Genomic DNA, 27,476 nt, shown 5'->3' with positions numbered 1-27,476 from the left:
AATATGCTTTTAAAAAGTGAGGAAAAAAATGAGTGCTCCTCTTATATTCTAGTTAGAAGAGCCTTTTTCCTTGTGGATGATCATTTGTGCAATTGGCAAAGACTGGTAACTGTTTTGAGCCTGCAGGACGGAGAGCATCCTTTTTCTAGCCTAGTAAATCTGTACGAAAGTGCACAGGTTAATAGAATAACTTAATGACACAAAATGTTTTCTGGAAACCATAAATTTCAAAAAGTAACTCTTCAACACTGCCAGTTGGAAGGGGCAATGGAAGTATTTTGGAGACTGCCTGAAGTGGAAGATGTGAATCTGAAGCTGCAATAAGCTGCAACTGGAAACATAAAATTGAACAGTAGTTTTAGTGCGTTTCAACGCTACAACAGAAATAGCGTAACTTTTATTATTTGCCAGGACAATTCAATCCGTACATCTAAACGTACCATCTAAATCATTGTCTTGAAAAACATGTACTGGCATGGTGCATCATTCCCTCAGTTACATCAGGTGAATTAAGGAATGTTAGAGAAAGTCACATTCCTCCTGATTACGTCCGCCAGGACAGCAAAATGTTAATCTGCTCCTTGTTTTGGCTGTACACAGCAGCAGGGTGCAGCACTAGAGAGTCCTCTGGTTCCAGCAGCAAGCGGGCGCTGGCGGACCCAGTTCCCTGGTACCTCTGATGCAGTTTCCCACCGAATCAGTGAGGCTCTGCTTGCTGATACCTGAATTCTTTTGAACTGAGGCGCTATTGAAGTCCAAGTCTTTGTCATTTTATGAGCAATTATGTTATATGCATATGAAGATTTCAGAAACGTGGTCTTCCCTACATTCGATTGACTGTTCGTATCAAGTTTTCCTAATGTGCTCCCATTTAAAGTGTGACTAATGGTCTAGGAGTGTGTACCTGTACTCAGACTTCTAGCATTCTGTGACCTAATGGTGCGAATCAGTTAAAGAAATGGATTGGAAAAAATGAGAAAGAGATCAGCTTCAGTGATCTTAGCATTGTAGGATCAGTTAATGCACTTGCTACAGGCATTGTGTGACATAAGACCAGGGATAAAAGAAAAGAGGAAAAAAGGAAAGGCGTTGCCCCACTAGTTTTATTTTGGTCTTATCAAAGAACTCTAAATTACTTCCCCCCCCTTTCCTCCTCCACAAAAAAAAAAAAACTATGTAAAGAAAAAAAAATCTGATACAGTCTTGTTGGCTTCTGTGATGAAAAGCTGTACAAAATCTGTTCCAGTTTACAGCAGTACAGAGCAGTTAAAATTATTCCTTTAGGTAACTGATAGCTATTGCAACATGAAGTTTACAGCTGCCTCCCTGAACAGAAGACTTGTTTTAGCTCACAAAGGAAACGGCTGCTGCGTTAAGAATGAACACCACAAGGGTAAAAGAAAAATGTTTGCATAGGAATTACATCCTCTTAGGTTTCATAACTCTTGCCTTCTTACATAAATGCCAGCATATTTGGTTGAGAAGCCAGAACAAGAGAGGGCATATTAGGGCTTCCTGGAGTGCGTGCATGTTTGTGTGTGTTAAAGAAATACAGAGTTTCACATCAGCATCCTTTTCAATCACAGCTTGCTTCTTACTCCTGTCCTGGCTTACGGCTTATCTCTTACCCCCTGACATTGTGGCTAGTGTTTTATCAAGGAGACCATCTCAAAGGCATCTTCAGAGGAAATTGCAACTTTAATCTGATGTCATTTTCTTAGCCACTTAATACACAAGAGCCTGAATGACCAGGACATGGTGGCAACGTTCAGGTGTTGGGAGCACCTAAATGCTGACTTAGTGTTGAATCATTTTGTGAAACCACCTTTCAGCTCGAATAGTTCATATTGACTAATACTTTACTTTTTTCCTGAGTAGGTATTCGTGGTGATAAGATGGAGCCCTCCCCGTTTAACAGAAGACAATGGATTTCACAGTCTCTGAGAATCACTGCCAAAGAGCTTTCTCTAGTCAACAAGAATAAGTCATCAGCTCTTGCGGAGAGGTTCTCCAAGTAAGTGCAGTCAGGCTTTTGAATGCAATCAGTATGTGTTGGTTGGCAGCTGCTACCTTCAACAATGACTGCTTCACTGACAGTTGCTTTCCTTCTTAAAAATAACATAGCTCTGTAGGCATTTAAGTTTCTGGTTGAATATGTGCTGTGCAAATTTTTTTTTAGTTACTGCCAAATTATATTGTTACAGCAATTAGAATTATAATTTTTCTTCTAGCAGAAAAGAAAGTACAGCATTCTCTGTCAAAGTACAATATGCTTTTGAAGGTAGAGCATTGGAGTGTAGCAGCTATTGCCATCAGACTTTTACTTAATCAGAATGGGCTTTTACAGCCCGAGCACAGGGTACATAGGTTCCTCTCTAACATGGCATTTCCTGCCTGGCACTATAAAAAGTAGCAGTAACGCTTTATTGGCTAACTGGAGTACCAGTTAGAAACTGCACTTCTGACAACTGCTAGTTATGGATGTAACCCCCAGGAAGAACTCTTTCCGAGAATTTCACAGTAGTCGTGTTCTCTACACACGTCCCCTTCCACATGTCTCACAATACTGTGCAGAAAAGGAATACCATCTCTCCCTTTTGTCTGAGAGGTGGATGATAAATGACAGTCAAATAATAAAGTAATATTTTATAAATTGGGAAAGACTGTTGCTGAGTGGCAGTAGCCTACGTGTGTATTCTGGAAAAGCTTGCGTTTCTAGACTATGGCTTGGATTTTCAATGGGAGTTGCACAACCAAGTCCCCTGGGCTATTGCATTAATAGCGGAGCAAGGTTTTGGAGTATTTAAATCCTGAGTGTGGGGGAAACTTTATGGAGTCTATACAGGGAGAATAATTGCAATCTGGACTTTACAGAAACATAGCTGTTATTCTTTAAGTACTGTGTCCTAGGGAGAAGCTGCTTGCTTTGACCACTCTGTTAAGTAATTTATTCACTCACTGAAATTTGATTACAGAACCTGGTCATCTTGCTAAATGTTGATAATCCTTTGAAAAGGGCTTACTGGAAGTAATCCAAACTGCTATTTCTTAATCAAGTAGGGTCCCTCTACATCAGCAGTGTCAATGCCTTGAAAAACCACAGTGCTATCGGCTTTGCCAACTCTGACACTTGCAGCAAGAAATATAATTTTTCTAAATTGCTCTTATTAAATATTTGTATGTGAAAACACTTTTCCCATCCCATGTAGTGTTTAGATTGAGTTTTGACAGGTCAGAGACACACAAATTTGCAGCTAACAGCAGAGACTTAAAAAATGCACTGAGGTGGGCTAACTTACAGTGCTGTCTGGGATTCTTCAGTCCTTGTCTGTGATTTCCACCATGGTATTGGACTTTCATCCCCAGGGGTCTCTTTGCTGCTTCTTCCAGTATTGACTTCTCTTCCTCCACAAACTTACTTTTTCAGCAGCATGACTCATTCAGTGTTTGGAAACTGTGTAGTATAGAAGACATGGGTTAATGCTTCTGCATTTATTAAAGAGGGCCATGCACACTCCTTCAGCAGCTTTCAGCTGCACAGTAAATGCAGCTCACAGAACAGGAATAGGTAAGGGTGCAGTCTGTCTGATCTCTACAGTAGCAAGAAGAGAAGTCCGTATGGGAGAATACCATTCACAGTGGGGAAAAAAATCACTTGCTACAAGGAAGAACTGAGTAACAGAGCAGGTATCGGCACATAAGAGGATTTTTTCTTAGAAGTTATTGAGCCCTCTGATAGATTTGACACCAACAATTATTTAAAGGCTGAAGTTGATGACTATTATTAGTGTTTCATTTACTGTCTGTAACCTATTGACAGTTGCTTAGTTACAGTAAATATCTAGTTACACTACATGTGGCAAAATTCATCATATGTGATTAGATTAGTCTGTGCATTTCAAAAGGAAAGCGCAGTCAACTTGTGCAGTATCCCGAGTGGCGTGGTGTATGTGCTCCTAGCTGTGGATGTGCTTATGCCCAGTGCAGCGGAGCGCAGATTGCTGGGAGTTTTCTATAGCTTCTTAAAGGACTTTGATTCATGATCCAGGGTGGCTTATCTTCAGAGGGCTGCGATTACTGTTTCCACTGCTGGGATGGTCCAGCTGCTCATGAAGCAACTGCTGAATTGCTGCAGTTTACAACCCAGCATAGTAAGATAAACTGGCACTTATGTAGATTTTCCTCGTATGCCAAGCTGTAATTTGTTACGGTTCAGCAGCTGCTGTATAAATAGCCGAGTTATTCCTGCAAGGGGGCAGAGTAGACAGCTGGGTGGGGGAAACAATAGAGCCATTCCAAGGTAAACTGTCTATATTTGAGACTAAGAGTGTTTAGATAATGAAAATTGTTAATGCATGCTATTACTGTAAGCTGAATGGCTTAAAATGTGTCTATCACTTTACATTGTTCAGATACTATTATTTTTTCCAGCGTCTGGTTTTATCTGATAGGTCTGGGAAGTGCATGAAATCCTTGCTGGAGAAAGAATCTCAGCTGTCTTCAAGAGCATTCAGTATTCTGATTAAAAATGTTTTTTTTTCCCCCTCCTTCCTCTTTCTCAAAGGTATCAGAAAGCAGCTGAAGAAGCCACTGCTGAGAAAAAAAGAAATGTAAGTATTTGTTTCTTAGGCAATAAGCAATAGCCTGCAATCAGAACAGATCGCCTACATGCACCATTCCTGTGACAGTCGATCTGGGGAATATCAAAGTTGTTGCCGCGTGTCCTACAGAAAAGTTGGCTTAGACCCAGTTTCTGCCTTTGGCCCTCTCCCCTTGCCCTTTTCCAGTGTGAATAAGACACAAGAAAATCAAGTGACTTGCCCAAAGCTGTATATTGAATCACCAATTCAGTCCTAAGCAAAAGCCAAAACCAGTTGGCTGTCAGTCTGTAGTTCTAACCACAACACATGAATATCCACCTCTGTTCTTAGCTGTAGGCAATTATGTGGTACCTCTTCATAACTAAATTTGGAAGTCTGCTTAAAAGAATCTGTGATCCTCTCTGAAATCTAATGTGTATATCTGATAACTGTAGAATCCATTCAGGGGAGTCATCTCTGAAGGGGCTTATGGGGTTCAAAATGCCCCTGGATGAGGGGAGAGCCCTCCGTTTGGGTCTGTTACAGCCTCGCATTCCCTCCTGTGAACTACACGCACTCACTGTTCTGGGGCCAGGGGACCCTGGTGGAAGATCAAGCACTAACATTGCAGGTCTGCGTCTATAAGCAGATCCTCAGTTTCATGCTCATTTAAAAAGACCAACAATATTTACGGGATATATAGGTAAGTCTTTGTTAGTGCCAGCATCCTTGATTTCTTTAATGCTTGAGGAGTCATTCTCCTGTTCAGGATATAGGTGTGATAAACTAGTGTTCTAAAAATTATTATCCACTCTTAAATTTTCTTCATTGCTAGTATGACCTGGGACAGGCAAGTCCCAAGCAAGAATGACTTGTGTTATGAGGTACGCCAGGACTTCATAGGCAGCAATATGCCTGGTGTCCAGAGATGTTCCTGTGGAAACCTGATGTGCAATTTTGACTATTTCTGCTGCATTATAACATTTGCCTTACAACTTTAGTGCTTTCTTTTAAATACAGTCAGCTAACACACTGATCTTTTTGAAGTCTCAGTGGATTCAAGTTAATTTGCAAAGCAGTGTTCAAAATGTGACCAGAAGAGTAACAGGGTGAGAGACTTAAATCCTAATATAGCTGCTAATCCTGGTTAATTCCCGTAAGCCTTACAGACCTGTTCCACTTGCAGTGAGTTTGATACGTAGTGGTCTCCATAAGGGACAGACAGCAAAAATGCCATGCTGGCAGGTATTACATCTGAATGAATCAAACGTAGGGTGGCCTGTTACTCTGGGGACAGGTAACCGCTTGTAAGCAAAACTAGTCTGGAAGGCACTTGAATCTGAGGAGTACTGCTCCGTGTGTTACCATCAAACTCGCAATGGTAAGGCAGAGCTTGTGGTCTGTGTGTTTGTATCCTGTCTAGAGCTTGCAATGTGTGGTGCAAAATAGAAGACAAATTCCACCAAATTGTCTGGTATTTTTAAACATGAGCACAAAGAAATTAGTAGTCAGTGTTTAGCTTGTGCCTTACAGGTATGGTATAAAATATGGAAGATGGAGATGTCTTGTAACTAAATGCTAACTAAAATGCTACGGTTAACTGATGGTACAAATAGCCAACTCCAAAAAAGTAGTTGTTTCTGAAAGATAATCTATAGCTTTTTAGAACAGCCTACTAATTGTTGTCTTCAGAAACAGCTGGAAGACATTGCAACATATGGCACACCACCCATCTCATATGGCTGCTTTTTCTGTTTGCTTGTTGTAGGACTAGAGACCCTTGTTATGTGGATTTTGGTCCCTCTCCTTCATGTGTAGATTCAAGCCTTTTGTGTGTCATTTAACTCATTAGACCTCGACTCCCTTTTTCCTTATAAGGCCATCCTGTTTGATCACTTCCTGCTTGAGCTCCTGACTTTTCTCCTCTCCCCCCTCCTTCCTCTCCTATCCGGGATGCTTTCTCCATGTGGCACAGTTGTAACTATTCACAGCTGTCTGAAAAAAGCAGAGAGCTGAGATCAGTACTGAGCCATTAACTTCCTTTCGCATTTAAAGGAAGCGCTTCGGTGCTTCACCAGGCAGCTAACTGCAGTTAACTCCTCGTTCTTTGCAGAGCGCGGAGAATCTCCCCCCTCACTTTAGGAGGGGGACGCTGAGCGCGCTGAAGAAGCGCTGGGAGAGCCCAAGCCCGGGCGCCGAGCCGCGGCCGGGGGCTGCCGCTGCCTGCCAGCGCCGGGCCCCCCCCGGCCAGCCGCCGTGCCCCGGCGCCGAGAGCGAGGAGCTCAGAAGCCGCTCGCTGGAGGGGGGTGAGATGGAAAACTGCCCGAGAGAAGCCAGGCGAGAGGTGGAGAAGCCCGAAGCCGCTGAAAGCCCGGACTCGGCGGCGAAGATCGAGAAGTGCAGCGTTCCGCTGAGCAAACTGAAGATGATGTTTGAAAAGGGCGAAGCCGCTCACGCCAAGGTAAGGGTCCGTCCCGTGAAACCCCAGGAGAAGCTAAAACTCGGCCGCCTCCTGGGCATCGGGAGAAGTCCGCGGAGGGGGGGGCTGCGGGCTGCCGACTGCGGGGAGCAGCCTTGTTCATTGCTCCAGCTGAAACTTCATGTAGCTGCTGTTAATAACTTCTTTGAGCTACATAAAGTGCATGGGCTCGTGCGTATCTGCGATTGCTCATTGCAGACTTTAAATGAACTTGGTTTTGACAGAGTGGATCAATTAAAGATGAGAAAAATAAGTATGGAATATATAAGTGTTCTTTTAAAGCAAGTTGGGATTGTTTGCATCATGTCTGAAGACTGAAATGAGTTACATAAACATGAATTGTGTAAAAAATATATATATATATATATATGAAATAAGTTTGAAGTAAGCTCAACAGTCTCGGGTACTTGCAGATGAGATGGAAGCACTGCCAGAGTTCCAGGGCTAACTATGCATATTTATATATAAAATATTTATATTTAACATATCTATCCAGATGTATTCATAAAAGCACTAAGCAAATACTCCATCTTTTCTTTGCTGTCCTCTCATCTTTGTATCTTAACAAATGTTTCTTATCAACAAAAATTCTCAGAGGGAAAAGTAAGCAAAGATAGCCAGGCAAGCTCCTGCCTTCACTAGTTTTGACTTGCAAATGCACAGGGCTTGCATTTTCCTACAACTGCTCATGAAATCTGATCCTGCATGTGGACTGCAGACTCTGTGTCCCCGGGGAGAATTGCTTAACTAGAAAATGAGTTGCATATGCCAGTGACTTGCAACATAGTCCTGAGGCCTAGATGCTGGTGGATTTTCCAGTTTTCTCATAGTTTCCTATACTTCTGGCTTTGTCTTACCGCGGGTGGTTTTCTTGCAGTATTGAGTAAAGCAAACAAATTTCGTATAAAAGTTATTTAAATACATAATAGTTGAGAGCTTCAGAGGAGAAGCTTTACGTTAAAATGAGTTTGGGGTCTGAACATAGCAATCAAAGCAGTCTTTCACAACTTACATTTTTTAGTCTCTGTCACTATGCAAGCGTTGCCTCTGCTGTCAGCCCCATTCAAAGGGCTGGCTGCAGAGGGTGATCTCCTGATAGCAGTTCTCRGAGATCTCGCTCCAAGATTAATCAGTCGGGATTCCACAGGAAAGTACCGTTTTGCAGATGGACGTTAAGTAACTTTATCTTAGCCTGGGGAATAAATTGTTTCTGGGCTGACTGAATCTGGAATTGGTATTTCTGTCAAGCTTAGTCATTTGAATATTGTTGAAAACCAGTTTAATACAGTACCCGTCATACAGTAGATATGAAACTATTCAGGTTAGGTTTCCCTCAAACTCTGTTCTTATCCCAAGTTCATCTGGTTACTTTTTAATTTAGGATGAGAAAAAGCATAAAGTGTTCTAAAGTTTAACTGTGTGTGTGAGGGGGGAGGGCTTTGTGATTAAAAAGCACTATTGTAAGGTTTCTGGCTCTGGGAGTTTATCTGAGGGCTGGAGGATGATGTCATGCAGTCACGTATAATGATAGTATGGAGACACAATTCTTTTTCACGACAGTAGGAAGCAATGGGAGCAGTAGTATAAATTTGGCTAACTGCAAGCTGTGCAGCTGGCTCTTGGCTCTTCCATTTGTGCTTTTCCTTGAACTCTGTCCATTGATGAAGCCCTGGTTTAAGTGCAAGGAAGGCTTCAGCTCAGAGATGGTATTTATTTCAGTGGTATGGTATAAGTGCTGTCAAAGCTTTGCTGACAGAACATCTGTATGAGATAAGTAGCAACATGGCTATAACATTGAGGCAGTAAAGGTAAAATGATCTGCCTGGTTGCTGGGCAAGCATGTGGCAGAATCCAGATTAGAGCCTGGATCTCCTGACCCAGTCACGTACTCTAAATCACATTCAACAGAAACAAACCTATTCTGATTTTCAGGGACATAAGCAAAACCCACTTAATTTATTCATGTATTCATTCAGATCTTGCTCCATCACCTGCAATTTAGATGCAAGGCAGTTTTTTTTTTTTTATTGCACCTTCATGGAAGAAAATGCCTCTAAACATGTTAGTTGGAATCAAAGCAGGCATATCCATCTAGATTGATTTTTTAGTACCATGCAAATGTTGAATCTCAGGTCTTTACTGATTTCAAAGAATACTTCCTGTTAAATGACAGTAAAAACTTGCACAAGGAAGCTTAGAAGAAAAGCCAAGCATATCTGCAACAGTTTAAAAGAAAGTCTCCAAATCGGTTTGTGTTTTTTTTTTCCCCCTTTAAGGCAAAAACGTACTCTGTCTTGTGTAGTTAACCTAATGTGCTGGGTCACATTTGACACAGTTAGTGTATACTGAAGTAGGTGTAACTTTTCTTTGGTGTTTTGCCTAAAAGCTCCTTGTGCCCTAGGCAAAATGTTGTTAACTCTGTTTGTGGTACTTCTGCTCTTGCCTCTCTTGTCTTAGAACCTTGGGGCTTTCCAGACGCAAGGAATATTTTATCCCATTTTGCAGGTAGCAAAAGTTGCGCTACTGGAATAGTGACCTAGTCAGGGCTGTAAAGGGAACTGGGTGGCACGAGTGTAAGGCTGGGAGTCACGGATTCCTTCCTGCTGAAGCGTTGCCTACCGTGAACCGTAGTTATCCTAACTACTTGCGGTCAGTCTATTGATTGCAGTGGAGAGAGAAAGTCCCTCATCTTCTCTTTGGTAAACCCTTTTTTTCCCTCCCTATTACTCTGCTTTTTTCCATGATGTAGGAATGTTGTGTACCTTCTATATTAATGCCGGCTTTACAGTTGCAGTTTTTAGTATTAAGACCTGTCTCTGAATTCCGTGTAAAGCTTTTGTATTTTGGTGTTTTGAACTTGTTTTGGATTTTACTTATTAAGACATAGTCTAATTGTGTCATGCGACTCATCTGCAGAAAAGTTCTTCAGGGGAAATTATCCTGACTGTATCACCTGCAGATGGCCGAGGTGGCACAGGGGACGGAAGGAGGGGAGAGGCGGGGCCGGGGAGGTGATTCAGCTGAGAGCTGCAGTGCTCATGAACTCGGTCTGTACAGCGAGTCATGAGATAGCTGCCCCTGATAATTGACTTTTCCTGCTGCCGTGGATTTCTCAGCATGGTGGGATAAGGCGGGGGGGAAGCTTTTTTGCTCTTAAGTCAGAACTCACATGACGTTCAAGTCAGATGAAGGTAATACAGAATCAAACAGAAAAGACAGTTTCTGATGAAAATTTTGGTTACTTGGGAGGAAAAACTTGATTTTGTGCGCATGTCTAGATGAGGTTCTGGAGCCTGATCCAGAACTTCTGTTGGGGGTTGGTGACTGATAAACACCTTTTGTAATTGTTTGACAATGCAGCGGCACTTTGCCAAGCCTTACTTAGAGGTTTAATTTCTTTAGTAATTTATTTTAGCAATAATAGAGAATTCATTGTCTTTTCAACATAAGTGCAATTCAGCATGATGTTACTGGAGGAAGACTTCAGTGAAAGTATGTTGAAGTGAGATCCTGAGACAAAGGAGAATGAGGAGAGGCAGCCTGAACACGTTTCCAGTCTTGATTTCTGATTTCCCCCCCCCCGCCCTTAAAAGTATTAGTAGTTTCTTTCAGCGAGATTGGAATCCCAGACACTTCATCTAGAGTTCTTGAATTAAGACCTTCATTCCCTAGTAGCGAAATCTTCCTTATGTACTCTGCTGATCAGTTAAACTCCCCACATATGTATTGCAAACTTATTTGTTCTGTTTGTAGCTTTGTCACTCTCACTGTGTGCAAGAAAATGTACGTGGTGCTATATTTAAGAAAAAGAAACCCAACTTCTCTGAAGCCAATAGGGCTGAGATGAAGCAGTCAGGGTTTTCAAGTGGGCTAATAAACGTTTTCTCTCTTCTCTGTCCTCAAACGATCATGTCTTCAAATGCATTCTACCTATAACGCTCTCTTACATATGCTGGTCAAAAGTTAGACTCTTTGAACAACAAACTGCTGAGCTGTAAGAACTTTAGATTTGTGGGCTCAAGGTGACGTTAAAGTGGACGTAGGCTGGATAAGAATCATCTAAGGATAGTCTGCACAGAATAAGGAATCTGCAAGTTCTTGCAAGTGTGCAGGCACTCCCAAACTGAACCTATCAACACGTTCAATGGAAGGAAAAGACTTGTCATAGCTAAGCTCTTTTCCAGTAAGAAACATTACCAAAGTCTTAAACCACAGAAATAAAAAATATTTCCCATGCTAATGGAAAAAAAGGTCTTTCAGCTGCATTTTTCTTTCCTGGTGAAGTTGCTGTTTTGTATGCCAAAGCAGCCTGATTTTTCACAGTGATTATCTTACACTGAAGCTCTGTTAAAGTAAAACTTTGGAATTTCCTTCAGTTTGGTGACCAGCAAATAAGAAACTTGTTGGAAGCAGTGGGAGAAAAAAATGTGTGGTTGAAGCATGTTGCCAAACCTGCCTTTTTTCCTTACTTTACCCTCGATCTTAATTTCCAATTGGTTCTGTGATTTAACTCTTCCTAGGGAGGGGAGAAAGATCTATCACCTTCTAGTATTTTATAGGCTGACTTTCAGCTGTGAAAACATCCTATCTTGATGAAGTCAAACTCTGCGCTTCATGAGTATTTAGTGAAGCTGTTGAAATTCTTTTCACAATCTCTTTTAATGAGTGTTAGATTTTTGGGGAGTCGGTGTCAACAAAAGACTATCAAATCTGATTGAGCCAGCCAGAGCATCTGTCTGGTAGAGCTACAAAACACCCTGTCCAGCAGTTCAGCCTTGCAGATAGTGATTATCCTGGATATCTGAGAATATTTATCTCTAGCACTGTTCTGCTTAGCTTCAGTCTTATCAGACCTAATTAGGGAATTATTTGGTACTGAATGCATGAGCTATCCAAGTCAAAACAAGTAAGTCCAGATAACTTTCATTACCATAGTATTTGTTCTCTTTTCTGTTGTTGAAAATTAATGCATACAGATTGGTAGATCACTCTTCTCATCCTCTGATTTTAAATCTTCATAAAGATTTATGACTTTGCATATTAACTTACAAATAAATTGTATGAGATGTGAACACCTAGACTGAAGTTTTGTTCTTGCAGCGGTAAATGCCTACAAATATGATCTTTGTGGTTCTGTGACTTTTCAGCAAAGACAGCCAGTCAAAGGGCACCTATGGACCTCTTCAAGAAAGTGTTTCCCAGGTGAACGGGGGTTAGGTATTCTGTGATCAAACTTTATACTGGTTAAATAGGATGTCACCTGCTAGACTTGTTTAGTCCAGTAAAGCAGATTTGCTAGTGACACCTGTGCATCTTAAAGGATTATATGCAGCAATCTTTGTTTGTCCAGGCAGCTGATAGGTGGGTTTGTCTCTAGCAGGTCCCTAGGGACCAAAGGAAGACAGCAGCAAGTGGTAGGAGGATTTCTGAAAACAGCTACTCTTCAGAGGACTTTGATGTTGGCCAAGGAGAGAAGAGCCACAGTACCTCAGGTTAGTAATCTTCATTTTTTTTCGGTTTATAAAACTATTTTATACGATACAATGGAAATAGCCTTATGCCTTTCAGAAACAGAAAAAAATGGAGCCATCTTCCATCTGTAAGGTCCTTGAGAGCATCACATCTCATGAACTAAATCATGCTGTGAATGTTAAACCATTATCCCTATAAGTGAGGACACCAAGGCACAGGAGATAACTAGCAAATTAAAGAACGGAACCTGTTTTTCTCCTGTGTCTTAGTCCTAGGACAATGTTTTCTTCCTTAATAGTCAAACTAATTTAAAAACTAAGTAGCAAACGTTTCTCTTTTATACAAATGGACAAGATGATGTGCCTTCTTTCTGTTGCTTTAATTCCTTTCCCTCTTCCTATCTTTTCCAGAAATGGACAACTACAGCTAGCCTTATGACTTGAGCAAAATTATGTATTTTTCGTATGTTTAAAGGCACTTTTCTAACAAAGCATTTACAGACTTTTGTGTTTTCGGCCTATGGCTAATATTATATCTTACCACTTAGTGGTACAGATTATGTCCTTATTTGAGCAATACTGGAGAGAATGGCAAGAACTACTTATACTCGCTTATTGTCCCCAAGAGGGACCTTAATGATCCACATAATGCTTTAGTCATTCAAGGCCACTAGCTAGCGAAAGGTCTCTTTTTATCATTCTGTATTGAACGATAAAGCTATTACTAAAGTGCTAACCCTTACATAAGGAAGTTAGATAGCAGAACAGTAAAACGAGCTGGCTTTTTAAACCTAATTGGCTAACATTTGGCAGCAAAAATGAAGGATGGATGGCAAGCACGAGGGAATAGTTCTGGGAGTTGGGAGATCTGGACCTATGTAAAGAGTTAAGCCTGTAGGTAAGCTGCCAAATGTTTCTTTCCTCTTGAGATAAAAGCAGATGCTTCAAAACTATGCTGCCAGGATGAGCAAGGCTAAACTGAATTATTTCATAATGGTTTTTTTTGAGCTCCTCAGCTGTAATATGTCATGTGAGAGATTTAAATTTACGGAGAGGTTGGAAGTGGCAGGTGAGACTTCCTCCCTCACTTCCCATGTCATTCCAAAAAGACTTTGAAACTATTCCACTACAGAAGTGCAGTATTTAGCCACTGTAGTAGCTGCTCTTATTTAACAATAACAGCAAGGCAGTCTTCAAGGTTCAAACCGTTTGCTCTTGTTGCTTCTGAGGCTGCTGGCTGGACTCCACGTCTGGTGAATGTATTACTTCTGAAACTAGCTGGATTAATTGCAAGACTTGGAGCATAAGCCATTGACTCAAGCATGCCTGTGCTTTCGGCTCTGGAATTTCTGTGGTCTTGGTAGTGGTGAAGGGATGGGATTTGTAAATCTCTATTGGTGTTTCATGGAAGTTACTCTTTACTTATATAATTCTTTTTCCAGGGCATCTAGTCGATAGTAGTCCAGTACTCAGCCCAGATAAGGCAGAGAGCAAGAAAAGCCTGGACATGCCTCGCTTGACAGAAACTTCAATAAAGGATAGGCTGGCCAAGTATCAGGCAGCTGTGTCCAAGCAGGGCAGTGCCACCAACCTTCTGGTAAGTCTATTGTTCTTTGGCTTGTGTAGAAGTGAATTTTTGCCTCAACCTGAGGCTGAAAAGAAGGTCTTACGGAAAGCAGGCTTTTTGAAGATAATGTCATCTTGTTTTGAAGAGAGGTTTTTTTTGCTCATGAGAGTAATTTCTAATGAAGATTTTCCTCTACAGGCTGCAGGAAGAAATAAGTATTTGCATCTTCCTGAAATAATCTTGAAAGCTTTCCAAGAAATTAATTGCTGGCACCCTGACTGAGGTCCTTCTGAAACATAGCTGACATTCTTTTTCTGTGTGTCTGTAGCTCTCTGCATACTTTAAAAATCTCAATTCGGTATTTGTAAATTAGCTGTAAACTAGGGGAAAGTGAAGCGCAGTAAGATGGAGCGACTTGCAGTGTCATACAGTGCATGGAACCTGTATCTCTTGGCCTGCAGCCTTGGGTTCTCTAGTCAGTTTTCCTCCCTTCTGTTATCGCCTCCCTTCAAGTCTTCTCATCCATTACATGAATCCAACTACTCTGTTGCAGTGAATTAACCTGTGCCAATTTTACAGCTATTTAAACAGGAAATGAGCAATTAATGAATCACAGTAAGCTACTGCAGCTGAAGAGACTGCAAGAATCTAAGCTTTTGTTAAAAAGTGCTTAAGTGCATTTGCTGGAACTGTCTGAAGATTTATTATTATTATTTTTTAAGTAATGGGAACTTTCATTGTTTAAGTATGTCTTTTTTTTAACCGTATTGATAAATTCCAAGGGATGGGACCTTTTTAAGTTAGAAAACTTGCACTGGCAATAGAAGCAAAAAACGTTGGTCCTAAACTTTAGAAGAGCACAAGCTTCTTGGGTATCTTCATACAGATGCAAAAATCTCTACACAACTGAAACGATTTCTGCATTTCATATGCAGTGTGGGCCTAACTTTGCAGCCCTTGGGAAGAAAGTCAAGTAAACCTCATGGCATGAGTGGGAATTAATTGCAGGCAGTGCAACAAATCTGATTAACTGCTAATGGCTGATTTCTACACCCCGTTTCTCACCTGTATTTGGTTGGCTAGATTGCCTTTTTCAGTTTGTGGCTAAGATCTGTAGCTGATCCACTAAATTATGTCCTAATAGCATGAGATTTACCATAGGCATCTCTTGAGACTCTTGTTTATGAAGCTCAAACACTATCAGTTTGGGTGTCAGTCCAGCCTGATGCTCTTGGGATGTTCTATTTGGCAGAATCGCTCTTGATTTTGGCCTGGAGCACTGACAAGGACAGCAGGTAAAATGGAAACAAACAACTGCAGCTGAGGCCAGAGTCTGCAGTACTTCTGTGTCCCAACAGAAGCCGTAACTCCTTTTTGCTTCTTCCCTGCTGCCAGAAGGAACTATGGGTCTTTTGATATGGTAGTTTGGTATTTGTACTTCCCTTCTCTTACTGTGTGTCACATAATCTCTTTTGGGAACAACTAATTTGAGGGCACTGTGGTAGAGTTTAAAACTGATTAAAACTGATACTTTTTTTTTATAGCTGGTTAGAGTATGGGTGAGAAGCAATCCTTTTATAGCATTGCAAGTGATACAAAAAGGGGAGGGGGAGATGATAGACAGGATATTTATTTACAGATCTGTACATTATAATACTAACATTCAATTACATTCATATTAGACATGATCTTCTTTGTGTAGACCTGTTTATAAAATCCAGTAAGCTGCTGCTGCTGGCATTTGGCTTTTTCTTTTCCGTGTTACAGAGAAGATGCCTTGTGAAAGGCACGAGTCTTTCATTGCCACAGGATTCAAGATAATTGGAGAAAGAAGCACGAGGTTTCACTGGATGTTTTTTAAATGTCTGAAAGACTCTTTTGAGAAAATCTTAAGTCAGTTTGTCAAGAACAAAATCTTAGTAGATAACAATTATGTTTTTGACTGATGTTGAAGCAAGGGTAGAACTTGCTTTTATGTTGAATTCTATTTATCAGTTGCACAGTGCTTTACACAGCGTTTGTCCTGAAATACTTGTAATTTCAAATGAAAGGTTAACCATTCTGGAAAGGGGAGATGTGGAATGAGCAGGGGGAAATGAAAGAGAGATTTTAAGCAGAAATCTAGGAGTAGAGAAAAGGGTTTTTTAGAAAAACATTGGCATTGTATCCATAGAATTAATAAAATTCTACAGCCTTATCTTTCCTCCTCATTAGAATCACTTATAAAGTATGTGTAGATTTTTATGCCTTTCCCTTTAGTTATGACTCCATTGCCAGGAAAACAGTTTAAAAAAATTTTTAAGAGAAATGGAAAGCAAGTACTTTCCTAGGGGAAAAGAACCTGTCAACTTTCAAGTGCTTTATTCTATAGAATGAGATTCAAGCCAGTGAAAGTGAACCCAAGAATTACAAATCTGAGCAGAAGGAGAATATGCCACCAAGTCTTGAGGACTCCATTTCCTGTCAGGATGGGGAGAAGGTAAGATGCTTACACTGGTGAAGATCAAGGACTTCACTTTAAGCGGAACTAGTTGAAGAGGCAGAGCTGAGATGCTTGTTCCACATACCATCTGGAAATTGAACATTACCAGCTGATATAAATTATTTACACATTGCAGAATTCCTAATTTTATGTTATTTTTAGACTCTATCTGAACTATAAGCTCTGCAGATCTCTGTGGAAGACTTTTAAGCAGTTCCTTTGTAGAGAATATCTAGAGATAAATTATTAACACGTTTTTAGAGAGTTCCCCTGTCTTCTCAGTAATAACATACTCTTTGTGTGGCAGAATCATTGAATATCATGCTGATGTGTTGTTTAATGGCTTTAGCAGCTKACTGGAGCCAAAACCTTTGAAGGTTTTCTTTAATCTCTGCCATTAATATTTGATGACTTTGGGAAAGCCACCTAAACTTTTTTATGTTATGTTCCCTACTTGTAAAATGATGATTCAGAGCTAGGTATTTGTTTGATGTTTAAAAAATATACATATGAAAAGCTTTGTGTGACAGAAGCGAAGGGAGTGGGTCACTTTCTCCTGCATTTAGTGGCTAAATTTTGATTAATGTAACCGAGAATGCCAGTTTGGGTTTGTTCCTGGTTTTGAGCTTCAGCTGTAAATGAGACTAAATTACTCTGTGAATACAGGGATTTAAAGCCTGCTCAGACATTTGTATACTAAATTGGGGATAGCAGAAGGGATAAAAGTAGCTGAATAATAAGTGGGGTACTGTGTATTCCAGCCATTCTGAACACATAGCAGCCTAATGCCAGGAGGGCTTTTAGAGCTTTCCAGCCTTCCTTGGGCAGAGGGCCAAATTGTTGCTTTCAGCTGTTCCTCACTGACAGCTGAGCAGCTTCATGTTTAATTGGTAAAGGCTGCTTTTTGCTAAAAGGTGAGTTAATTAAAAGAACACCTGTTAAATCAGAATACTTCCCTGTTGTTGAATGGAAGATTTTTACAATTACTGCTGAATGCAAGAAATTTTATTCAATTTACTTTATTGATATTCTTACTATGTTGCATCCTGTTGAGGGGTCCAAACATGGTAAAGAACCTGAACAGAACAGTGTTTGAGAGTCATAGTTGTCATTTTAAAATTACAGGATAAACTTTGGTGTTAGGCCTAATTAAAACTCTTAGTAGTAAATGAAAGAAATGGGAATCTCTGGCAAAAAAGGAAACAAACTTGCTAGCCTTTTCTGTCACTTCCACACTAAATTCATGAAAGATTTAGTAACCAGGCACTTGTGACTCTTACAGACACAGAGCATGCTGATGCACTTCCCAATATGCTAGTGTTAAAGCTGTACTTTTCAACAGAACAAAGTATGTTATTTTATATACAGCTAATCTTATTACAGCACTTTAGTTTCTCAGTGTCACTGCTTCTAGCTGTATTTGATTTAATAGCAATATGGCCATGTTTAACTAAGAAGTCTACATCAAGAACTTTATCTGTAACACACTTGGTATCTGAAACTGGTTTATACCTGACTTAAAAAGTTTGCTTTAAAAAAATGAAGATTTCCAAAGGAGGATGAACAGGATAGGTCCAGGCATGTTTGTCCCAACCTGGGAACACCAAACTTTTAGTCCTAGAGAACCTTTTTGAAAATTCAGCTTTTCCCCCCCCCCCCCCCCCAAAAAAAAAGTTTTGTGTTTGTTTCGTGTTTCAATCTCGGATTTGTCAAATCTCAGAGGAAGTCATGAGAGTTCCAGTGAATGGGTATTCTTTGGTGGCAAGGGATTTCTTAGTAAGAAAACCTAGGAAGTACACCAGCAAAAGCAACAAGGCTTTCTGAAGACTAATACATAGAGGTGTACAAGCTGCAGGTGTTTGGGAGCACAAAAGCATGATGTTTGTGTGATCACTACAACTGATGATCTGAATATTGCGAGAGGTGTGAAGCTGTGAGGATGTCTGCCTTGTGGCAAGGACTGAACAGTCTTGGCAGTCAACAGGACTCTGCCTTGTGCCTTACAGAACAACAAGTAGCTTCATGTGTACCTCAGTGTGGCCAGTCTCTTCCTCTTTAAGCGCCTTCCTCCATCAAATTGCCTGTTGTGTTACTCAGGCCGTGATTATTCAGACTCGTGAAGGTCAAACATGCTCATTGTATAACATTCTCTTGCAGGCTCCTGTAGGTGAGAACAGCCCGCATTTCCATTCGGGTCTTTCCGAGGATGGCAACAGTAAGCACTCATTCTCCTGCCTCGATAAGAGTAGACTGCATGGCTGAGGAAAAATATTAAACTCTGCCCTTTGTGTGTATGATGCTTAAGGTCGCTCTTGCCAAATGATGAATTTGACCCAGGAAAAATCTGCCTTGTACTAAAAATCAGTCCTGTGCCTAACTCCAACTTTATAATAATTTCTTTCAGGCTTAGAAATTGGTTTGTAATTATAATTCTGAAACATCTGTAACTCTTGTTTGCTCTGATTTAATATATTTAGGTGTAGCTTCCTCACCATTTGGGCTTAAACTACTGGCTGTAGCAAATACTATATCAGTCAATAGTCTGAATGTAATTATTAATGGAGGACAATTACCAAATATCTTTAGTGTTGTCCAAAGCTACCAAAGTTCCTACTCAGTAAAGTGCTTAAACGTGTTCTCATGTTGCATTAGCTTTACACCTATTTAAGCCCATACTTGAGCACTTTGCAGAAATGAAAAACAGTTCCTGAGAGTTAGATGTTGGATCACTGTATACTAGTTTCCTTGATATATCAATGCAATTTCTTTTCTGTACAAACACTGGTAAGTGAGAAGAGTAAACTGATCATTTTTAAATATATTTACTTGATCTAGCTCGCAAGATTTAAGAACAAATGTTGGGGCCTTTAGCTGGCAGGATTGCAGTTCAGCCTTACCAGAATAAGCTTTCTGTGGTTTTCAAATCACTGTAGTTATTCTTTTCTTCCTGTTCTTCTCCCTTAGTTGGACTCAACTTAGAGAGCGAGACAGAAGTTCAGAAACCTGTCAACACAAAACAGCAAAACTTTGGTTCCAAACCACTTGGCCAGACGGATGCATCTCTGCCAAAAGCAATGAAGGTAAAGCAGCTATTTATTCTTAAACATTAGCAATGGTTTAAATAAACTTTTTTCAATATTACTGAAACAGCCAATCTTTATACAGCCAATCAGTGTGCTCTCAAGGAATCTGGCAGTGACTATATCAATATCTGACCAGTCTTCATCAGACTGTGTTCACAAGGGAACTTAAGTTCAGAATGGAAAAATATTGCAAAACTGTCAGTTTTTCTTCAAAGATGAAGTTTGAATTGCTTGCTGGGAGTTGCCCTGCTGCTGTTAGAACAGTGTGTCCCTGTGGTAGTGGCAATCTGTGTCTCTTCAGTATGGGAAAAGGGGGTTGAGCAGGGAAGTCGGGATGCAGATCCTATCAGGGCTTGTCCGTGCCTCTGGTAAAGTCAGGGTTTCTAGAGACTGGTATTGAGGATCCTGATACTGAACTTCCCAGCCTTCAGCAGGCTGGGACCTGGCTCTCCGCCTTCCCCTTCCAGCTGTTCCCAAAGCAACTGCAATTGGCAGGAACTTTACAGTAAGGGCAATTTAGTGTGTGACTCCACAAAGTTTGAGTTTGGCATTTTGAATAGCAAGTCTTTAAATTTTCTTTAGCAGGAGCTCTAAAGCATAAAGCAGGTGGAGAACGTCTTGGATAGGAATGTATTTGCTAATCTTATTAAACACAAAAACTGCAGTGCTGAACATTTTGATCACACTGTACTTGCTTGTCACGTGTGCCGTCTGGACTTAGGATGCCTATTCCCTGTGCTGCCACAGACTTCCTGGCTCACTCTTGAGGAAACAACTGTGCTTTTGTTGTTTTCCCCATCTTTGAAAGGAACAGTACTGACCTCACCAAGACGAGTGAGATGTGGCTTCCTAGTGTTCTGGAGTATAAATGCCAGTATGTGAAATTAGAGCCGCCTATAGCTTTTCTATAACTTCAGTCTGTTAAAGCATGCAAGATACATGCAAGCTATGCATTTTGGTCCCCTGTACAATCTGGTTATAGTAGTAGAACCATTTTAGTCCTCTGCCTTGTTACTGCTTTTGATGCTACACTGCTTAGATAGAAAACTAGATGCTGTTTATTCATGTAAGGTTCCTATTTGTCTCTTCCAGCTTCTGTTTCCTGTTCTTGGTTCCTAATCTCTACTCCTGCCTTCTGCTTCCCTCCTAATGTGAGCTCAACTCTCAGCTTTCTCTCAAGTTTTTTATATTAATTGGGCCTCACCTTCCTCCTGTAGCACCTATTTGTAGTATGCCTGGAAAGGAATTTCTTTCTCTTCACACCCCAAAACACCTCTCCATCAGACACAGGGCTCACTGTTATACAAGTAAGTTCCTCCTCTTAGGTGGGGATGTGCATTGCAGAAGCACCTGCCAGCACTGTGATGTCTTCTTGCAAAACTCAGCTCCCAGGAAGAGTTATTTTTTGATGGGCAAGCGAATTGTCACTGCCTTGCTCTATGTGGCAAGTGTGGATGATTAGATTTTTGTTTGGGTCAGTAAATTATCTCATGTTTGAGATTGCATTTAGCAACTCAACATCGAGAATTCGTATGCAGTTTTGGCAACACCCAGAGGGTGTTCTTTTTATTTTTTATTTTTCCAGAAGGAGCTCTGAATGCTGAGATTGCAAGCTTTTGGTCAAGCTGTCATCATAATTTGAACTTTAAGGCATTGTTTGAAGTTATACTAAACTTAAATTAAATTAGAAGAAAAAATAGAAACCTGTTAAACTGGAATTAAATTTGCAGCAAACTTTATGGTTGTGACAAACTGACTTCAGCTGGCTCTGCCTTCAGCAATCTGTCCCTCACATATTGTAACTTTCATTGCCTAACCATTGTTTCTAGCCTGTTATAAATAAATTGCTGTAATTATTTGTCTTCCTGTGACCTTCCTGTTTTTTCTTTAACCATCATATTTTTCCTCAAAGCTTTTTAGTAAGTTTGTAGCAGGTCATTCTTTGTCCAAAAAAAAAAAAAAGAAAAAAGAAAAAAGCAAGCTACAATATCAATGTGTCTCTGCACATCCATGGATATGGAGCCTGGGCACTCTTTTACCCTGTTGCTAGAGTGGTTGCAATCAACATGCAGTCCAAAAACGGCAATTTTTCATCTTCCTGTTATTTATTTTTTTTCTTATATTAAAGTGTGTTTCCTACGGGCCAACCTTAATAGATTCCAAGAAGTGAACAGCGTCAAGTGACCTTTTTTCATGGACAATGTACTTACTTCCTTGTTGCTGTCAGAAAACGAAATCTGAAACTATTCCCATGCAGCACAGTAGTGACACTTGACTCCTTAGCATTTAAGCTTACCCTTACACTAAACTCTCAGGAAATTCTCTTCATGAGTACATAAACAATTCTAGCTGCCTAATGTCAAAAACCTGCTAATATTAAGTCTTGAGTAAATTTGAGGGCTGTGTGTCCTGAACCCTGAGTATAGTTTCTTTGCTACAGAATTGGAACCGCTTACAAATGAAGTCAGAAATGTTTCCTGCTGCCTGCATCTGTGCCGAGACTATTTCCTCCTCTTTTAAAGAGGAGAACCTTTAGCAAAATTGGTTTGTTTCAAACTGTTGAGCAGCCTGTTCCACTCCTATTCTTTCCCCATCCCCTGCCTTTTCTTTTGAGGTTGTTTTGGCTCTTTTCCTATGCTTAATTCTTTGATTTTGATAAATCTCACACTGATTGTAATCTACCTTAATATTTCCTCATCATGTTCCAACAAAGAAAACTTCAGGTTGCAGAAATAAGACAGCTTTCTGGGAACTGGCTCTGTCAAAGTTGTGACTGAGAACTCTAGTATTTCCATTGTTGCTTTTCAAACACTACTTAACTAGTGATGCTTCAGCTGTGGAATTCACTGGGGAAAAATCTTGGCTAACTGCGAAGCCAAGGCAATCCTGTGGGCCTGCTGTAGCCTTTTCTTCCCTTGTTGCCCACCAGCACCCACTGTACCGTAACTAGCAATGAATTGCTGAAAGTGAAATGTTGCAAATTTTCTGAGAACTCGGGAAGCTGTGTATGAACCCAAGCCAAATCTCTTAGCAGTTGATTCATTTGCCAGTAAACCAGCTTTCTCTTCTTCCCTTAGAAGTTTCAGTTGCCAGCGAAGGAAATCTGTGTTGGGTGTCAGAAGACTGTGTACCCAATGGAGAGGCTCTTTGCCAACCAGCAGGTGTTTCACATCAGCTGTTTCCGCTGTTCCTATTGCAACAGTAAACTCAGGTAAACAGACTGCTACATTTGGCTGCCTTTTAGGCAGTTCAGCTATGCTATTCTCAGAAGTTGAATAAGATGCTGTTCAGGCTTAGCAAAGGTGAAGGCAACTTTAATCCTGTGGGTTGAACAGGAGCATAGGAATGGTATTATAGTCCTAGTTCTGCCAGTAGCCTTTGCACCTGGTGCAATCTATTTTAAACTCTTAATGTCATTTGATGTGGGGGAAAAATATAATTGTAGACAACTCCTGAAATTTGAAAAGATGACCATACAAACCCATGGAAGCTGGGACCACTGTCAAGTTTGTCTTTTCTAAACATGTTGCAAGACTGAAACTGAATCTCTTCAGTAACAGAACTAAAATGTACGCCTTGCTTGGTGGCTGAGATATGGAATGTTAACATTTCATTTAATATCTTTCTGAACAGTCTTGGGACATATGCATCTCTGCGTGGGAACATTTACTGCAAGCCTCACTTCAATCAGCTCTTCAAAGCTAAAGGCAATTATGATGAAGGCTTTGGACACAAACAGCATAAGGAATTATGGGCAAGCAAAACTGAATGTGAAGAATCCCTGGAGAAAACTGTCCATGATGTACACGCAGCAGAAAGTCCTCAAAGTCCTGGAGTAGAGGATGCCCCAATTGCAAAAGTGGGAGTTCTGGCAGCAAGCATGGAAGCAAAAGCTTCAGCTTTGCCTGAAAGAGAAGAGAGACCGGCAGAAACAAAAAAGCTCAGGATTGCCTGGCCGCCTCCATCTGACCAAAGTATTCAAGGAAGTGCCTTAGATGAAGGCATCAAAGTATTTAAACCCAAATGGCCCCCAGAAGAAGAGCTTTCTAAGCCAGATATGCAGGAGGATGTGGATCTGGATCTCAAAAAGTTAAGAAGATCTTCCTCACTGAAGGAGAGAAGCCGTCCCTTCACAGTAGCGGCCTCATTTAGAACAATGTCTGTTAAAGGTCATAAAACAGAGAATTTATCTTCTCCTTCTAAGGCAGAGAGAGACGTCTTGAAAAGAAGTGAGGAACTGGAGAGAGAGGTCATGACAGACAAAAAGCAGAAAGAAAAGAAGGTTGAGAATAGGAACATCCAGAATGCTGAAGAGAAAGAGGAAGAGTGGGAATTATCTGATAGCAAAGCAGTAGAGCATAACTTGGTAGAAAATGGCCAGGTGAGTGCAGAGACAGATGAGGAAGAACATGCTGTGGAAGAGCAGCAAACTCTAAGTGAAGGATTTCTTGAGCCAAATTCTCCTAAACGTTCCAGCTTAGCCAACATCAAGATTGCTAACGAATCATCTCCTAACCAGAATCGTAAATCCCAAGATGTTGGTTTCTGGGAGGGTGAAGATATGGAAGATCTATCTGTGGAAGAACAGATCAAAAGGAATCGTTACTATGAGGAAGAAGATGAAGAATGAATTGGCCTTTTACTAGAAAATTTGCTGCAAGGTGCTGGGCCTTTTTAAATCGGTATTTTTAGCTTTAACAAGCAGCTGTCCTCTGTGAAAGTGATGCTGTACTGCACATTGACATGTAAGGGAATCATATGTGCACATTATCTTGAATACAGAAGTACTGTTGAAGCCTGCAAAGAGTATATTTAGGTGCATGGAAACAAGTATCTGTTGATGTGGGATAACTTCAACAGGTATTCTCTGTCCACAGCATGAGAACAGAATTGTCTTGTCCTTTTTGAGCTTAGTACTTATTCCACTAACAATTTACAGAATTTTACTGTGCTCACAAAGGTTGTGTGAAGCAGGCTTTCTGTAATACACTACTTCTACCACTACAAATGCTACTGCAGCGCTTAGGGACCAATTTCAAAGGGACTTTCTGGCCTGCTTTAAAAATGGTAACTGAATGCACTTTAATACATGTAAAGGGCACAGCTGGGATTTTTTTTTAATAATGAAAACCCTAATTATGTTCATGCTTAGAATCCAGCAACTAAAGCATCTTAAACTGAGTGCAACATGATTTTCTCTTTTTAATCTCAAAACTGCCTATGATCAGTAGAAGACTTTCTATTCTTTACTCTTCTCTGTCCAACTGGAATGGTATGGCCATTGCTGGAATATATGTATTTTAGTGCTTATCCAGAAGCTGTGCTGACTGACAGGACTCTTTGAAGACAAATCAACACTTCTACAGGAGCCTGCAGGGCATTACTCTTGCATTTCATATGCATTTAAGTGTTTTTTCTTCCTTCTTTTTTAGTAGATTTCATCCTTGATTCATTTAAAGCTGCAGATAATTTTTAAGGCCTTTTGACAATTATGAAATCCTATTTGTACCAGGCTGCCAGAAATCTTTTCATTATGGCTGTGAAATTATGCTGTATTGCAAAATATCTGGGATAAAACTGTATGAACAGTGAGACTTTCTTATTCCTAGCATTGAAGCTTAGTACATTTTTAAACTTGACTGCATTTATTTTATGAATAATGGAATACGAATGGTGGAAGGAGGATGTACTTTTATATTAGCTTTTATTTGTACTGTATTCTCATGAGAATTAGCTCTAACTATATTTGAGGTGTAAAATATTCTGCTTTCTTAACAATCCTGCTCAGTATGAAATCTTCAATAAAGTTCTGTCATTTACATTGTTTTAAGTCTGAAGACTGGTTCATACTCATTTCATAAACAGCATTTAAAAAGACCTTGGGAAAAGATGGGTGAGATACTGATTCTTACTTGAACTTGGAGACTAGAACAGTAATTTCTTGATGCCACTAGGTGACACTGTGTCCACTTTTTTGGTTTACTGTCTAATGGCCAGACCATGCTCTCATACGCTTCCTGGAAGATTGATTAGAACAGGATGGGCAAAAGAAATAAGGACATGCAGATATTTACACTTTCTTTGCTGGCTTCAGCTGGTTCTCAAGCATGGTAGCTGGGGCTACTGAGTGTTTTTTTGGTTGGTTGGTTCCCCCCTCCCTTCCTAAAAGCTGCTCTTTATTGCAGTTGTTTTCACTCAAGCCTGAAGTGTTTTTGGATGGGTTAGAGGTGGGCTAAGACCTGGAGAAGAGGCAGTAAGTGACCTGCAGCAGAATCAGAAGATGCACTTGTGTATGACACTGGCATAGGAAAGGAAGGGGAGAGATGAGAAAGGAAGCCTGTTATCTAGCTGGAAAGTATTAGCAGTTGTGCATCATGAGGCATAAGACATGCTCGCTAATTTTTTCTTTAAGGGGAAAGTAAGACTTGATTGGGAAAGGCAGAGGTACTGCAGAACTAAGCTGATGTGTGAGTACATACTGCTTTCTTTAACACTTAAATCCTTATCTTTTCCTATTAAAATCCATTTGGGATCAGATTTCAAATTACTAAGCAATCAGAGCTCTTTCTGACAGGAAACTTTGTGCTAAGCATAGTTGAAAAGGAAGGGAAGAACAGGTTTTCTATGAGACTAATTCAACATAGGATAGCCTGAATAATGATTCAGTTGGATGCATTGGATGTGCCTATTACCTGTTTCTTAGAAGTTGTAGTTGAATTCTACAAGGCATACCCAGTTACATGATAGTAAAGCAACACTGGCTGCAGTTACTGGAAACTTTGATGTTATACATCATTAATTCTGGTTAAATCTGAGACATCTCTGAGTCCTTGAGATACAAGAATCCTTACTGCTCACTCAGATTGACCCTAGCTGAACTCCTTCAAGAAGAAATTTCCACTGTTGAATACTTTATTAAAGTCATTCCATTTAAAAAAAAAAAACAAAACATGAACCAGTCTGTCCTTGAATCTATTAGTTATCATAGTATTTGAGTGCTTAATGGGCCATTTAATTTGCTCTCTGCTGGACAGATGCCGAAAGGGCTATTTTATAAAAGATGGATCATTTGCTACAGTGTACAAGGAAGTTGATGCTGACCACCTTTACACTGTTTGAGAATCCAATTAAAATGTTTACACAAGGCTAGGTTTTGTTACTTGGTAACCCTTATCCCCGGACTGTTAGGCCAGAACGTAATAAATAAGTTTCCTGAATATTAAAAAAAAAACCCAACTATTTAGACTAGTTTAAGCTTTGCCAAAACGACCTGTTTCTTGCTGTTTTGTGCTTGAATGTTAAGCCAAACATGTCAGTAAAACTAACCGTTAGTCTCTTCCCACGAACTCCTCCTGGGAGCAGCTGCGCGGCCCGGCTTGCGGGTCCTTTCCCTCAGAGAGGCGAGTGTACGGGGTTACAGGCTAGTCGGGGAGGAGGAGGAGGTTTATCCGCCACAGGTTAAGGGCGGCTGCCTCCCCCGTACTCACTCTGGCTCGGCGCCTGCCTCAGCCAGGCCCTTCCTAGGCGAGAGGCCGCGCTCCCCGCGGAAGCGTGCGCTGCAGGCCCGCTTAGCGACTTCAAGGGGGGGCTTTTTTGAGCGGAAAAAAAGGCTTTTGCCCGCTCGCGAGCAGCCGGGAAGCGCGTGAGGGGCCGCGCGGCGCCGCTCTCCCCTCAGCGAGCGCTAAGGCGGTTGGCGCGCGCCGCCGCCCGCCCCGCCCCCCCAAGGGCTCGCCCAGCGCCGTGCCCAGGGGCGGGCGCGCACCACCCCCTCCCCGCCCAGCAGTGCGCCTGCTCCGAGCTAACGGTCCGCGGCG

The 27,476-nt window shown here is 40.9% G+C and overlaps 1 protein-coding gene and 1 long non-coding RNA gene across 4 annotated transcripts; one reads left to right on the top strand and one right to left on the bottom strand.

Moving 5' to 3' along the window:
* The first annotated feature begins 1,791 nt into the window (after nt 1-1,791).
* On the top strand, nt 1,792-25,486 carry LIMA1 (LIM domain and actin binding 1). 3 transcript variants are annotated; one of them, XM_026084962.1, is made up of 10 exons: nt 1,792-2,014; nt 4,565-4,610; nt 6,694-7,041; nt 12,440-12,551; nt 13,973-14,127; nt 16,469-16,576; nt 18,737-18,794; nt 19,544-19,659; nt 22,740-22,873; nt 23,296-25,486. In XM_026084962.1, the coding sequence occupies exons 1-10, from the start codon at nt 1,896-1,898 to the stop codon at nt 24,290-24,292; spliced, it is 2,193 nt and encodes a 730-aa protein (XP_025940747.1). In that variant the 5' UTR covers nt 1,792-1,895; the 3' UTR covers nt 24,293-25,486. The 3 variants fall into 3 exon arrangements, with proteins under 3 accessions (XP_025940747.1, XP_025940746.1, XP_025940748.1); XM_026084961.1 differs by having other exon boundaries at nt 12,437-12,551; XM_026084963.1 differs by lacking the exon at nt 16,469-16,576 and having other exon boundaries at nt 12,437-12,551.
* LOC112975211 lies at nt 16,606-27,135 on the bottom strand. Its single transcript, XR_003256518.1, has 3 exons — nt 26,989-27,135; nt 19,477-19,582; nt 16,606-18,740 (listed from the first exon to the last, which is right to left on the bottom strand). It is a non-coding gene; the product is annotated as an uncharacterized LOC112975211 (long non-coding RNA).
* Nucleotides 27,136-27,476: the final 341 nt, after the last annotated feature.

This window comes from Apteryx rowi, unplaced genomic scaffold (genome assembly GCF_003343035.1).
Source record: "Apteryx rowi isolate R43461 unplaced genomic scaffold, aptRow1 scaffold_657, whole genome shotgun sequence".
In the NCBI taxonomy this organism is placed as follows: Eukaryota; Metazoa; Chordata; class Aves; order Apterygiformes; family Apterygidae; genus Apteryx; species Apteryx rowi.
This window is presented reverse-complemented; position numbering and strand designations above follow the sequence as displayed.